The sequence below is a fragment of the Mustela putorius genome, unplaced genomic scaffold (assembly GCF_011764305.1).
Source record: "Mustela putorius furo isolate JIRA1106 unplaced genomic scaffold, ASM1176430v1.1 tig00003853_pilon_pilon_pilon, whole genome shotgun sequence".
NCBI classification, from domain to species: domain Eukaryota; kingdom Metazoa; phylum Chordata; class Mammalia; order Carnivora; family Mustelidae; genus Mustela; species Mustela putorius.
The window spans coordinates 52,271,391-52,287,858 of NW_025422005.1; the positions used below are offsets into that span (position 1 = coordinate 52,271,391).

The 16,468-nt window shown below is 38.4% G+C and overlaps 1 protein-coding gene across 7 annotated transcripts in view; it reads left to right on the forward strand.

The window, feature by feature from the left end:
* Window positions 1–16,468, forward strand: part of UBE2U (ubiquitin conjugating enzyme E2 U) — a 57,336-nt gene that overhangs the window by 38,243 nt on the left and 2,625 nt on the right. For 2 of the 7 annotated variants that reach the window (XM_004762935.3, XM_045064668.1), the window contains 2 exons: window positions 3,782–3,863; window positions 12,288–12,385. In XM_004762935.3, coding sequence (XP_004762992.1) covers window positions 3,782–3,863; window positions 12,288–12,385 — 180 coding nt within the window. Of the gene's footprint in view, window positions 1–3,781; window positions 3,868–12,287; window positions 12,386–16,468 lie in introns of those variants that run through there. The other 5 variants (XR_006601775.1, XM_004762937.3, XR_006601774.1 and 2 more) reach the window with 4 other exon arrangements.

Sequence of the window (16,468 nt, forward strand, 5' to 3'; positions counted from 1 at the left end):
CTAAGATTTAATCCTGGCTCTGCTACTTATTAGCTGTGTGACCTTAGGTGGGTTTCTTAAACTCTCTGTGTAAGTTCCCTTCCTGTCTGTAAAATGAGAATAATTAGAGCACATACCTCATAGCATTGAAGGACTTAAAATAGTGCCTAGCACATAGTGAGTGCTCAGTGAAGGTGGCTGTAATTAATTAGTACCAGTAGGCTGTGGCTCTAAGGACTTGAACCAGATTCTCTGATTCCACATCTATTGCTTTTTTTTTTTTTTATCATGCTATACTGCCTCTGTAATGTGGTACAAAAATGCTGTCTCTATATGGCCTGAGATTTAAATCTAAACTCTGAAATGCATGCAGTACATTTTTCAAAAATTATTAGTTTATAATCATAGACAATCATATGGGGAAATGTACTGATGATCCACTGTTTCCTGTCCATCAGTATAGAATGACAAATAAAAGTCTGGCAGAGAATGAACCAACACATATGGCTGTGGGCAACAGCACCCTAATGACAGAATATGATCCCCATAAGGAAATGTTTAGGTTAAAGGAAAGAAATCCTTCAGACCAGTGTACTCTGTAATACTGAGTGGAGGCATCCTGGTGCTTGTGTGCTATCATCAGACAGACCAGGCACCATGAAACATCATGGGGATGCTTGCTTTCACCCTAAAAGACTTCCATTCTTTGAGTCTTTGGGCCAGAAATAAGGACAAGTATCTCCAGAATGCAAGAGGCAGCAGCATCTCATTGTGATGCAGGGGCTCTCAGTCTTGACTGCTCCTTAGAACCACCAAAGGAGCTTGTAAAAACTCCCATGTAAAAGGCACACCCCCCAGACTAATTACATCAGGATCTCTGGAAGCAAGACCTGGCAGTAGCCATTTTTAAAGCTCCCCAGGTGATTACAATGTGCAACCAAGGTTGGAAAGTCTGCCGTGGGAAGAGCGGGATGTTGGAAGTTAGAGATTCCACAGTTCTGTCCTGGTTCTGCCACCTACAGTTAAATGAATTTAGGTTAGTCATTAAACTCTTTGTGCCTCGTTTTTCATTTCTTTCCACTGACTGAAGCATTCCACTGTATTTTAAGCTGTTCTGTGGTTAGTATGAGATAGTATGTGTGGAGGATAAAACGTGCTAAGGCAAGCTGATCCTATTACGTTTCTTTGGATGTGACAGTCCCAGCCATGGAAAAAAATTTTAGATCAATCTATACAGATGTTGGACAAGAGATGTGTCCTGGAAAAAACAAAGTAAAGGTGATGTACCGTGATCTTTAGAAGGAAGGGAAGAAATAAGTATATTATGGAGCCAATAGAAGATGTTTTTCTACCACAGACTACAAAACTGTCACAAGGACAAGATATGGTCATGATGGGGAATTTCAGCTTCAAAAACTTCTGACTAAATTTCACTGGTCCTTTCCTCCTACTGGCTTTCATGTGCCCCTTCCGCCTGCGTTATTTCCCTCCTGTCACTGTCACTCATCGAGCATCTTCCAGGTCTAGACAGTGGGCTGTTTGTTAGAGACAACATACATACTATGAGAAGATTTTTAAAAAGTTTATGGTTGCATGGCAGAATGCCGAATGAAAAAATTATAGGAATAAAATAGGAAGCATTAAAATAAAGGTTTGCATAAATACTGTGGCATTTTTTGTCTCTCAGATAGTAGAGAAAGTAAGGAAGAAAATGAGTCAGTGATATAAGATTAATGGAAATATTCAGGAAGGATGACCATGCCATTTGGGGTTTCATAACATAAGGAAAAGACTAATGTATATATTCAAATAGAAAATGTGGGAAAGGTGATTTCAAAAAAAAAAGTAAGGAAATAGATTAATCATCCTTGAATAGAAACCTAAAATTTAAATTTTGTCTAACTGGTAAGAATAGCCCCAATGAGAAGACATTACTCAATTTTCTATTTGTTCCTCTGTAAAATGTATATTGTAATGGTAACCACCTACTTTACAGGTGCCCAGTGTGTAGGAAGAACTCTCTTACTATGAGTTATTATAATCATCTAAAGGAAATAATGAGACCTCACTAAGAACCCTGCAGAGCTCAGATTGCCTTCCTTAATGAGGGGAGGAACATAAGTCTAAATAGCAACAAAAAGAATATTAATAAAGGATATTAAGAACATGTATGTTCTTAATAGGGGCACCTGGGTGATCCAGTTGGTTAAGCATATGCCTTCGGTTCAGGTCGTGATTCTGGGGCCTTAGGATTGAGCCCCACCCAGTGCTCCCTGCTCAGTGGGAGTCTGCTTTTCTCCTTCCCTCTGCCCCTTCCCCTACTTGTGCTCTCTCAAATAAAATAAATAAAACATAAAAAAAAAAAAAGAATGTATGTGTATTTGTGTGTGTGTGTGAAAGAAGAAAAAAAAGTCAAAGCCAGAAACTAGCTAGTGAAAATTAAGTAATATTAATAGAAGAAAAGGAAAACTATTCAGTTTAATTGTTTCTATCAATGACATATTTCATCAGGCTAGCAGAGGTTAATGAATCATTGTTTGAAGGAAGCTCCAGATAAAGGTAAGACTAGTAGAAAGCATCTGGTCAGTTAAATTGTTCAAGACTAAACCAGGACAATTACAAGAAATAAGGAGATGTTAGATAGATAAGTTGTGTGTGTGTGTGTGTGTGTGTGTGTGATCTAGCCTTTTTTTTTTTTTTAAGATTTGATTATTTATTTGATAGACACAGCAAGAGAGGGAATATAAGCAGGGGGAGTGGGAGAAGGAGAAGCAGGCTTCCCACCGAGCAGGGAGCCCAGGACCCTGGGATCATGTCCCGAGTTGAAGGCAGATGCCTAATGACTGAGCCACCCAGGCACCCCATATGATCTGGCTTTCAACAAATTTTAAGTTAATTTGATTGAAGGCATAAGGCTTATAATTAACAACGAATGTATGTGCCAGTGGTGTAATGTTGTTTCCAGAAAATACTACTGCAGATTTGAGATGAATTGATAGAAGTGTAGCACACAGGTCAAGGGAGGTAGTAACCTGCTTATACCTTTGCTATTCAAAAGAAATCAAGATCCTGAGCCAGTTCTGGATGTGAACTTTAATAGGAACATTAACAAAGTTCACTACCTGGATGGTTAGGTCTCTAGAAGCCATATCTTAAGATAAAGTTGAGGGAACTAAGGCTTCTCTGAGAGCTATCTTCAATATTAGAAGAGCCCTCTCCCATGGGAAAAGGGTAAGCCTGGTTAGTATTGCTCCAGAGGTCAGAACTAGGACCAGTGGAAACTCAGCACTCAGATTAAAAAAGACATTATGGCCTACTATCTGGCAATGGAATAGGCAGTTTCCCAACCACAGGGAGGGGAGTTTTCTGTCATTGGCAAGGGATTGATTCATTCAGAGGCTGGACTGAGTGATTATCCGTTGACAAATCTTGCTTTGTAGAAGATCAAGACCTATGTAATGTCACTTCCAACTCCAAGATTTTATTTTTTTACTCATAGTGCTGAATTAGAACTTTGTTAAACTATGGTGTCTGTAGTTTCTGTATGAGTTATTTTAATGCCTTCTTCATTACTATAAATGGTATATAAACAAGAGTTGTTATAATGAAAACTTTGGAAGAAAAATCTACTTGTTTCAAAGTTCAAGGCAAAGGAAGAAATTTGTAAAGTGTCTGAGCATTGTAGTATGACTTGGACTATATAGGGTATATCATTGCCATATATCAACTTAATGAAAAGTAAATTATTTTAAACTTTGAGCTATTATTAAAGAATGCTCCTTTTTCAAAACTCTAATTTCAGTGCTTGAAGATCCAAATTTTATTGTAGAGTATTATAAATGGAAGAAAGCTGAATTAAAACATCCTAAAGAATGGAATTTAAAGTAAGTACTTTGTATTGCAATATATATCATTCTACTTTCTACTGTCTAACAGAATCATCAGAAGAAATCTTTGGAAGTAACAATGGATGCCCTTTTCTAAACATGAGAACAAGAACTAGACATGCCATTTTTTCCTTTCCTATGAACCCAGGTGGGAAACATCTTTGCTACTATTAACCTTAGAAATGTAAGTTATTTGACCAGCAAAAGGGGGTTTATTTAGGAATAGCAGAGAATAGCAATTGGGGATTTGCAAGTTAGGTCTAAACCACAGGGCAAGTCCAAGAAATATAGGAAGAGGAATGTCGCTTTGTAGAGAAGGAAGAAGTTGGGAGGAGTTTGAAAGGAAGACCTTTGGAGAAAAGCGAGTGTTCAGAATGATGCCTGTTGGTCATTGGCTGAGTTGCTGGAGTAGTCAATTTCTTACAGTAGATGGAATGTATATCCTTCCCTCAATCTGTGATTGAGGATTTTGAGGATTTTTTTTCTGTTGATGATTCTTCTGCTGGAGTCTGTAATGGACAGTTCTTATCATTGATGTGGGTAGTAGAGCTCCACCTTCTGGCCCCCCAACTCCATTTTAGTAAGGGTTCCCTTCATCAGTTTTCACCTATTTTTTTTTAAGATTTGATTTATTTATTTGACAGACAGAGATCACAAGTAGGCAGAGAGGCAGGCAGAGAGAGGAGGAAGCAGTCTCCTGGCCAAGCAGAAAGCCGGATGCGGGGCTTGATCCCAGGACCCTGGGATCATGACCTGAGTCGAAGGCAGAGGCCTTAATCCCCTGAGCCACCCAGGCGCCCCAAGTTTTCACTATTGACTGCCCAAAATAGAGATGGGCATGAGTGAAGCACTCTCACAGTACTCTCTGCATTAATTTTCTTACTCCTGTTCCCATTATCCTTATCAATACATGACTTAGAACTAGGAAAAGGGTGCCTTGGTGATTCCCTCTTCCACAGATTTTTCATTCAGGAACCAAATTATTTCGTCTAACAAGGAAGTATATAGTAAAATATGAAAATAAACTATTAGGGTATCTCCAGAAATCAATGACTATTAGACCACGCTGAAGGGATCTTAATCTCATCTTTGGTCACTTGAGTTCTAAAGGCAGTTTTTCTTTTTTGTCATGGTAGAGGAAACATTGCCTCTCAGCTCTCTGATGTTGGCTTGGCTATAGTACTTATTTATTCTAGTATGCTTATTTCAAAGTACTCAGTAAATATTCTACACAATGCAAGGAGAATTAAAGATCCCTCCTATTTTTTTTTATGGCATTTGCCTCATTTACCTTAGTTTTTGCTAACAAATAGACATACAGGATTAATAAAAATAATGTGCTGTATTTTGAATTTGTGTAGAAATTGAAGTTCTTAAGAAAATACACTTTCCTACCCTTTAACATCATAACTCAAATTGGGTTTTTCAGTTGGATATTCTTTTTTCATTTGACTTCTGTGACAACTTCCCTTCAAGCCTAAGTGGAGAAAAAGCTTTTGCATTTGATACTTTTCTGCTTTCAGAATAAATTATAGGCAGTAGAGAAGTTTTTTAAAGCAGAATTTGAAGGAGTACAAGCATTTTTTTTCTTGAAGCCGTGTTTCAAGTTTCGTTTAGAGTTATAGAAAGCTACTTAGAATATAAGGTTAATTTTGCTTTGACATGACTTCCTTTTTTATTTCCTTTAACAGAACAGCTTTGTTTTATTCGTTTGATCACTGATTCATTATGTAATGCCAGCATCCCACAGAACCCCACATTTAGAAATAGTAGGGCCGTGTCATTTTCAACTTATCCATCCACTTCTACATATGGCTGAAATAATTGTGAGCTGTTTGAGTGCTAGAACATTTTCCCAAACACATTATTTTGAAGTTACAGGTCAAATTATCATGTGCATGGTTGACCCTGTCAGAATAAAACTCTCACACCTTATGCCATCTGGTGGTTGATGAGAATATATTTGGATCAAATGATAACTCTTTTAAATTTTGGGAATTGATTAATATAAAAACACTAAAGTTTTTAAAAGATATTGCATTTAGCTGAATTTTATTGTGGCATAAATATGCAACAATATGTTGTAAAAATATAAAGTGTGGGGAATCCACTTCTTTTTCAAATAATTATTAGATGTCTTGTGTTATGTCAAAATACAATATACTAAAGTGATCAACTCCTAGAGACTCAAGTAGAAAACGTTTAGGCATCTTTGCAAGTGTCTGATTTGTGTATACATTCAATGTAATTCCATTATGCATTTCTCTGTTTTAGTACTGAAAATGCTTTTTTTTTGCACAGAAATTTCCTATTTAAAAAAAAAAAGCGAGAAAATTCAAATCAACAGCCTTTCATCTGCATAGCATTAAGGAAAGAGACCAAGCTTTCCTGCTTCTTATCCCTCCTCCTACTGTTCTCCCATCTCCTCATCAATCAAGACTTGATTCTTAAGCCACACCAAGTTCTTTTTTCTCACTGTTATTTTGGGACATAAGATCTCTTCACCACTTTGTGCCTTCTGCCTGGGATATCTTTCCCAGCAGGGTCTTTGCTGGTGGTCTAGAGTTAGGCTTTGGTCTGAATGAAAAGGTGGAATGTGGAGTCCTTGAGCACAGGGACACGGGAGCCAGACTATCTGAATCTCAGTCCTGGCTCTGCCAGTTACCAACGCCTTGACAGAGCAAGTCAAGTTATTAGATTACTTTGTGCCTCAGTTTCCTTATCTGTTAAATGGCAGTGAAAAATGTACCTACTGCTCAAGGAGATTGTGAGGATTAATACATTAATACATGTAAAATTCTTCAAACAGTATCTCAGTAAGTACTCAGAAGGTTCATGCTTTTTCTACTGTGCCCTTAGTTCCATTTTCAGACAGAACACTTTCTTTGTAGATAGTATGGGGGGTGGGGTGGGCTCTAGGGTCAGATGGATCTTAGAGAAATTCATACCCACTCTCAGTTTGTTTCCTTATCTGCTAATTAGAGATAAACATGACTTACCTTACAAAGTTGTTTCACATTTGATCTCTTGAGATCAGATATATAGTCATAGAGTGTTGACTTAGAGACAGTCAATAAATATTAGTTCCGAGGAGAGGAGGAGACAAAAACCTATACTCCCCAACTTTTCAGAGAATAAATAGTCTCTGTCAGAAACAGGTTAGAACTGTCACAGTTTCTCCACTTAGAACACAAGCACGGCTGCCTATCACAACCACATTTCTTTTAATTCCAGCATACATGTGGTTCTTATCCCTTTTCTGCCACTGTGCTCTCTGCTGCCTGGCAAAGTGCATCACAAGGATGGCGTGACAATCCAGCCCAGCATCTCTTTGTGACAGGGTCCCTGAGTCAGGCTTCCACATCCCCCCATGCTCTCCTTCCAGAACACTCAGTCCCTGTCTCTTTCAGTACCTGTGGTGTGGAAATTGATCAGTTCATGGAGAAGGACCAGGGCAAGACATTAGTGTGCTTTCTAGTCTCAGCACTTAGCACGGCACCTGGCACCTAGCAGGCACTCAGTCGTTTTGTTGAATGGTGCATACTTTTTTTTTTTTAAAGATTTTATTTATTTATTTGACAGAGAGAGAGATCACAAGTAGACAGGCAGGCAGAGAGAGAGAGAGGGGGAAGCAGGCTCCCCGCTGAGCAAAGAGCCCGACGCGGGACTCGATCCCAGGACCCTGAGATCATGACCTGAGCCGAAGGCAGCGGCTTAACCCACTGAGCCACCCAGGCGCCCCTGAATGGTGCATACTTACCCCCGTTTTCTCACTTAATAGGTGAATTAGATGTGAAGGCAGTTAACTTTTAGAAAAATTAAATGTAGATGCTGACTTGAAATAAGGCCAATTCTAATAGAAAGATAATGGTTCTATTTGGGGAATTCTAAGGGTATAGTTATAGAACAATGATTGAAAACTGGAGATATAAATGACTGCTATGAATATTTTATGCAAATTCTTAAGTTGTACACATGTTTTTAGTTGATATTAATAGGAACCCATTGTCATTATAAGCAGCTCATAAATATTCATGAATCGATCATTTGGTTTGGTCATTTGATCACTTCTAAGGCCTTTTTTCCTCCCCTGTTACTTTGCCTGTCTCTTGACTATTCATGCAAATGCTTTATTTCTACTAAGACATGGGAAAGAATATGAATCTAGAGATGACTCAGTAGTTTGTATTTATTTTCTCTGGAGAAAGAGTGAAAGATTAAAAACCAGAAGGTAGTGCAAGCTGTTCCTTAAATATTCTTCCTTATGCACATGTAAAACTGCTTATGTCATACTCTGTGGCTAATGAGTGCTTATGTGGTAATGGAAATACTGTGCCAGGAACCTAAGCTTTGTCAGACAGCAAGTTGTCTAAATAGAAGTTATTCGTTTTGGAGTTTTACATTGTTTGCTGTTTTGGAGAAGAGTATTGCTCTTGTCTACGCATCGGAGGTACAGAAGGGACAGAAACTAAATGGTGAAGCACCTCCTATGTGCCAGACATTCTTTCATTTCCTGATGGCATACTGGCCATGCTGCGGAGTTGACGATTATACCTCTAAGTTTAAGCCCGCAGTCGCACCCCTCAGCCTCCCGCTAAGCCGTAGCCAGCCAACCCACAGGCCAAGTCAAACCACGTCATTGTTATACACAGACACAGCTTTGAGACAAAATCCTCAGCCTCCCTCTTCATCTGGGTTGTCACCCCTACGTTTCTCCACAGAGAGTCTGGAAACATTGATGTATCAACAGTGTATTAATGAGAGAAACGTGAGATTAGCCAGCTTGTCCAAAGTTACTGATAAATGCATTTTGTATTTGAAAACTAAAACATAACTATTTCCTAATTTCCTATTAATATATGCTTATTAAAAGCTTAAAATTTTTAGGTTATGTGAAAATATGATTTACCCAACTGCAAGCACAAACCAAATCTACCTTTTGTGGAAAAGGTTTTTTTGGTCAATCTCAAATTCTATTATTAAACAATGTTAGCTCTTTTCTCCTTCATAAAACACTCCTATATTTATAAAATATACTATGGATATAGTTGTACTATATTTTAAATTAAGGGGTTAGTATATATTATTTCTAAGTTCCTGTATCTGATTTTATAAAGTGTTTTAACTCGCAAAAATATATGATTACTATGTTTGATTCCCTTTTCTCCAGTTATATAGAAAGCATTTATACTGAATACATTAATTTAATGTATGTTTGTGCTGTCCTTTCAGGGTTTTTGAAGTTAAATGTTATTTTTATAGATTTACATAATTATATATTTAATGCATATTTTTAAGGAGGAATGCTGGCTTTATTTTATTCCCCAAAGATTGAGCCTTGAATGCCATCTTGTGGTTAAAGAGAGAAGCATTAGAGTTGGCACTGGAAACATCCCTTTAAAATAGAGACAGAGAAAATATATAGACAGAGGGGAAAAAATCCCATTAAAAAAATAATTTCTGTCAAGCAACTACTTCATCTCTGCTTGGATGGTTTTAGAGACAGGGAGCTCAGTACTTCAAGGACTACTTAAATAGCTGGAATCTCCTGTATTTCTAGTTCAAATCTAATACCTTACGATAATTCAATAATTCTAGATTTCTTTCATTCACTTAAGATTTTTATTGAGTCCTTACTATGTGTTTTATACATTTGTCTGCAAAACCATCCAGAAAATGAGAAAATATCTCCATTTTATAAAGAGAATGTGCAGGAAAAAGTTGTTTGTTTGTTTTTTTTTAAATTCCCTAAGTTTGCACATTCTGAAGGTGACCAAGCTGAAATTCAAATCTAGGCCTGCAGATGCTACAACCCATGCTTTTGTCTACTAGATCCAGCGCCAGCTCAGACACTGAGGATGGCTTTGGATATGGGTAGTAGGCATGGCTCGAGCAGTGATGCTGTGGCAGAGAAGAAAGTGTCTCCACTTGTCCTAGGAAGCAACACAAATAAGGCTCTTCTTTTTTGTGAAATTATCCTTTAAGTCTCAGAAAATAGCTAGTTTGTCTTATTCCTAAATCCCCTTAAGTTTTCTCTTTTTTGAGAATAAACACATCCAGTTCTTTCAACTGTTTTTTTTTTTTTATGAATTCCACATTTTTTTATCGTTCCCCTTTGATGAGTTCAATTCATTTAATCAACTTTTCTCTCAGAATGTACCCTAAAACTTTATCATGGATTTCTGGTTGTAGCACAGAATCTGGTGGGATATTCTATATTATAAACACAATGAATTAAAGCTACTTCCTTCTTTACCTCTCCAAATAAAAGGGGGGGTGGGGATTTTGATAGGAATCAAGAACACATACCAGGTTTGTTTGTTCGGTTTTTTAAGAGAATTGTTCCTTTGGTTCTGCACCTACGTAGAACACTCTTGTGAAAGGTCTCTCTGTTTCTCTTTCTCTCCCCACCTTCCTCTCCCCATCAGCACCCTATCCCACCCCACCCCCAACTGTCCAGAGAAATATGATAGGTAGTTTAGCTTGGGCCTTCCTCTGAGCAGGGGTGAATTTAAGAAGGGCTGTGGTTTCCCAGAGGCATATTAGATTGTGTGCCACCTGAAGAGAGAAACAGGCAGGAAGCCACGAAGTATCCTTAGAACATGTTACAAAAAATCAGATCACTAGATGGAAGGGATACAGTTAAGCTTTATGACCCTCATTACATACATAAAGCTACTTTTCAAGAATAGGTAACAAGTTAAAGTGTCAACAAAATTATTAAGAATTTAAGATGAACACACATTTGAGTTGCTAGTTATACTTTTTAACTTAATAGATATAATAATAAAATACAAGAAACAGCAAGTGTTGACAAGGGTGAGGAAGAAAAGGAACTCTTCGTCCACTATTGGTGGACCAGTAGGGTGGTGTGGCTACAGTGGAAAACAGTATGGAAGTTCTTCAAAAAATTAAAAATAGGGTTACACTATGATCCAGTAGTTCCACTACTGGGTATTTAGCCAAAAAATAGGAAAAGAGTAATTCAAAAAGATATCTGCATCAGTATGTTTACTGCAGCATAATTTATAATAACCAAACAATGGAAGAAGCCCAAGTGGCCATTGACTCAAATGGATAAAGAAAAAATGAGATACACACACACACACACACACACACACAGTAGTATATTACTCAGCCATGAAAAAGAAAAAAGCCTTGCCATTTGAAACAATGTGGATGGCTCTAGAGAGTACAGGGGTAAGCAAAAGTGTCAGAGCAAGAAAGACAAATACCATAGGATTTCAGTCATATGTGGAATTTAAGAAACAAAACAAATGAACAAGGAAAAATAAAGAGACAAACCAAAAAACAGAGTCCTACCTGTAGAGAATAAATTTGGTTCCCAGAGGGCAGGTGTGTGGGGGAATGGGTAAAACAGGTGAAAGGGATTAAGAGTACACTAATCAGGAGGGGCACTGAGTAATGCATAGAATTGTTGAATCACTTATGTTGTATACCTGATACTAATATAACACTATATATTAATTATACCTGCATAAATACCTGATAAAATAAAAAGAAACAAAATGACTATTTTGTTATCACCTCAATAACAAAGCCAAAGAGTACCAGAAAGAAAATAAAAACCCCATTACAGATAAATACACCTCATATACATTGATGTAAAGATTTTAGCTAATTGGATCCCATATATATAATTATAATAAGTAACAAATTTAATAATAAGATAATAAATAATTGATAATTATACATGACCATGTGGGGTTCACATCAGGAATGTAACCTTAGTTTAATATTTGAAAAATTCAAACAATATAAAATTAAGAAAGAAGAATCATATGATCATCTCAATAGGTGAAAAAAATTTCAACACCAGTTCCCATTATCAAATTGACAAAATTAAAACAAACAAAAAAAAATAAGCCTCTGGTGGCACCTGGGTGGCTCAGTGGGTTAAGCCTCTGCCTTTGGCCCAGGTCATGATCTCAGGGTCCTGGGATCGAGTCCCGCGTCGGGCGCTCTGCTCAGTGGGGAGCCTCCTTCCTCCTCTCTCTCTGCCTGCCTCTCTGTCTACTTGTGATCTCTCTGTGTCAAATAAATAAATAAATAAAATCTTTAAAAAAATAATAAGTCTCCAGAGCTGTGAGAGAATAAACTTGTTAAGGAAGCCCTAGGAAACAAATGCACCTTGCCTTACCAGTTGATGTTTTATTACTTTTACAGTGTTCATCTTACACCTTATTTGTTTGTTTTCCTAATGACTACTATGCTAGGAAGCATAATGGAATAATTTCTGTTGACCATTGCATTAGTGAACCCTCAGAATGGCACAACAGTCAAACCCCGCTGTTCTGCTTGTCTGTCTGATTTAATATGTTTGCTTTATCTTTCTCAAAAGTGATGTACACTTCCCAGAATTTATTTGGAAATTTAGATGACTTCTTTTTCTCATTCTAGGTATGCAGCTACTGTGGCTCGGCTGGCTAGAGAAAGTAGAAGAAAGCCTTCCAGAGCCAAATATCTAACTGAAAGAGTTCGACTCTGCCCAACTCCAAGTACATGCAGTTCAGCCTATTTGTTTTGCTTTGTTTTTAGAACTAAAATATTAGTTATAATGGGGGCGCCTGGGTGGCTCAGTGGGTTAAGCCGCTGCCTTCGGCTCAGGTCATGATCTCAGGGTCCTGGGATCGAGTCCCGCGTCGGGCTCTCTGCTCGGCAGGGAGCCTGCTTCCTTCTCTCTCTCTCTCTCTGCCTGCCTCTCTGCCTACTTGTGATCTCTTTCTGTCAAATAAATAAATAAAATCTTAAAAAAAATAAAATAAATAAAATATTAGTTATAATAATAAATGAAAATTTTTTTCAGTTCAGGTAAATGTAAATCTGTGAGGCCTAATCTTGTGTTCTCCTTTTAAGGTTGCTTTAAGTCTTTCTGACTAACAAAATAAGTTCAGTAAATCACTTACATAGGAATTGGCACTTGGAAAAAAAAAAGGAATTACTTATACTTTGAAGCTCACCATCCTTTAATAGGTTAATGTATAATTTAGAAATCTAAGGCTAAGTTTCAAGGTGTGTAAAAGCATTCAAAACAAGAAATGCCAAATAAACCAATCCCTAAAGGTCACTGTAGATTCAGAGATATATGAAATATGGTTGAAAAGAAAGGAATAATGGTGATTGAATTGTTTTTGGTGATATTTTTTTAAAATTAATGTTTTTTAAAGAAATATTTTTGAGGGGGGCATCTGGGTGGCTCAGTCACATAAATGTCTGCCTTAGGCTCAGGACATGATCCTGTGGGGTCCTGGAATTGAGCCCCACATCAGGGGGAGCCTGTTTCTCCCTCTCCCTCTGCCACTCCCCCTTCTTGTGTTCCCTTGCTCTCTCTCTCTCTCTCAAATAAGTAAATAAAACCTTAAAAGAAAAAAAGAAAGAAATACTTGGGATAAGTTGAGGGAGGGTCTTGATCAGGAAAAGAGTTGGTAACTTATAATAAAAATCAACTAGTATAGAGGAGAAAGCAAAACATTTGGGGTCAGAGAACTCGTGTTTAGATAACAGGTCTGTGCAGTTATGTGAAAGGCATTTAACCTCTGAGTTTCAGTTTCTACATCTTTAGCCAGTACTGAATACATAGAAGATGTTCAGTAAATACTTGTTCCTCATATTCTGGCCTAACACAAAGTATTCTTGTGACTAAGTGACTCCACGTATGCAAACATTCTTTGTGAACAGGAAAGTACAAAAGTCTTAGTTATCACATTTCACTGACCCCTGTCCTTCAAACACAACAGCATAGGCATGCCAGGCACAGGCAGCAAACTTCATCCAGTGGTTTTCTAAGAGCCCAGTTTCCATACATCTGACTTCCATTTCTTTGGCTCAGCTTCTACTTCTCGTTCTCCTTCCTGTTTTGGCGTACCACTCAGATTCCTTCATCTGACTTGCCAGCCTCAATCTTTCTCAATTCCACTCTGCCTTCTTCTGCATTTCAGGGTACCTGCAAGCCTTGGTAAGCAATGTTGCCTTTCCCAGCCAGACTCTGCTTCCTCCATGAACTCTCTGCTCTCTGCAACCTTTGTCCTCCCCACACCCCCACATCTGCACCAGTGGAAGGGATCTTGTGGTTCATTTGATGATTACAATAATTCCTGTTCATGCTTTGTCAGACTTCTTTCTATAGCTCACATCTGCTTATGTTTTTCTGAGTCTAAAATCCTTTGTTCTCCATTTCATTCAGGATAAAATTTATACTCTTTGACATGGAAAAGTCCTTAATGCTCTTGTATCTGTCTGCTTTTTCAGTGACATCTCTTCCCACTCTCCCACTCATACCCTAAACACCACACTGACCTAGTGGCTTATGACTATTTCCTTCCTCATTGCAAAAAAATTTGACAAGTATGCTGCTGTGTTTCTTCATAGCCTCATGCCAAAAACCCTTTCTTCCTTTCCTTTCTATTACCTACCCATCCTTTGAGATTCACCTCGGGTATTACCTTCTATAGGAAGCTTTCCCTGTGGGCGATTAAGCACTTCTGTCATAATGTCATTCTATATTAGTTTTCTATTTCCATGTAACAAATCACCACACATAATGGCTTAAAACAACACATATTTATTGTTCCACCATTTCTCTGTGCCCAGAGTCCAGGCATGGTGTGGCGAGATCCCCACCTTGGGATCCCATAAGCTGTGATCAAGGTATGAGCTGGGTTGCAGTCTCATCTGGAGGCTTGCACAGGGAAGGGCTGCTTCCAAGCTCACTACTATTATTGGTGGAATTCACTTCCTTCTGTCCTTAAGACTGTGAGCCTAGATTCTTTCTGGCTGTGTGCTAAAGACCTCCTTTAGCTCTTAGAGGCTGCAGGCAATTTATTGCCATGTGGCTTTTCCAACATAGCCCCCTACCTCATCTAGCCAGCAAGGAAAGTCTTTAGAGTGTGTCTGATGGCAAAATGGAGTCATAAAATGCAACATAATCATGGGAGTGAGATTCCTTCACCACTGTCATATTTTATTGATTAGAAATAAGTAATAGGTCCCAACCACATTTAAAATGTAGGGATTTACATAAAGATGTGAACACTGGAATGTGGGATCATGATGATCACCTTAGATTTTGTCCTCCACATATACGATGTCATATAAGTCTCTTTACGGCCAGTCTCCTTAGAAAATGACCTCCCGAGGAAAGAGACTCTTACCTCTCAATCTGCCACAGCATAGCACTTCATCCAGTAGCCATTGAGTGTTCATGAATGAATGAGTGAATGAATACTAGAATGAAGTAGAGTTGTTATGCTTTTATCAGCTCTGATCCTAGAAGGTAAATAAGCCCTTGATGAACGAGAATAGTAAGAAAGGTGAGCTGGAAGAGAGAACACTCTAAGGAATGTCTAGAAACTGATTAGATCTCCAATGCTGAGCCTGTCATCTTTGAAAATGGGGTAAAATATATTTTGTGTCTAATCTTATAATTAAGAGGAGAGACCATCCATAAGAGCTTATAGTAAGTTAGATTATCATTCAGAAATAGTCACTATCCATAGGGCATCCGGGTGGCTCAGTCAGTGAAGCATCTGACTCTTGATTTCAGCTCAGGTCATGATCTCAGGGTTGTGATATTGAGCCCTGCACCAGGCTTCACAGTCAACATGGAGTCTGCTTGAGTTTCTCTGTCTCCCTCCCATTCTGCCCCGAACCCCATGCTCGCTCTCTCTCTCTCCCCCACTCCACCAAAATAAATAAATAAATTTTTAAAAAGAAAAAGAAAGAGCGAAATATTCACTATCCTGTTCCACCTCTATAGGCAAAATGTACTCCCTTGACCATCGACTTTGAATTTTGCCATGTGACTTGTTTTGATCAATGGAATATTGGTGGGTATGATATGCCCAGAGTTTGGAAACAGCTTGTGCTATCTGGCTTGCTCTTTTTCGCTTCTGCCACCATCACAAGAACATGCCTGGAGTAGCCTTCTGGTCACGGAGAAAGATGAAAGCCATAGAGCCAAGCTTCCCTGACAGCTTTCCCAGCCATCCCCTGCCCAGATAAGCCAATCTCTAGTGGACCTACAGATGGGTGAACTGAACAAATGCTCGTTGTTGTATGCCACTGAGATTTTGTGGTTGCATATTAGGTAGCAGTAGTGAACTTACAGTGCATATGAAAAGGAAGCATGACTCAGTTGAAAAAGAAATGAACTGTGTGCTCCTCTTTTGTAGAGGTGGTTAGCATGGTTTGTTATTGAGAAAAATTCATCAGAGCTTTAGGAGGTGGGTGGGAGGAAGAGGCCATTAATTTCCAAGAAATTGGCAGTTTCCTCAGACGGCAGTTTCATGCCCGCTTCACAAACTCTCACTTTACAGATATGATGGATTCAGAAATATCTTCACGAACTCTCAATTTTTGTCCCACTTTGGGCTGGATGTGTACAGCTCCTTGTAATGCCCCATGAACTCCTGGTTTTCCCACATCCGGCTAAAGTAGGGAGTGACTGCTTTTCCAGTTCTCCAACTACAATCTTTCAGACCTTCCCACCCCCATGTCTCCCCATACCTGTGTAAGCCCTATTTTCTATATTAAACTCCTCATTCGTGTATTAGCTATAGTGTTTCTGTTTTTCTAGCTGACAC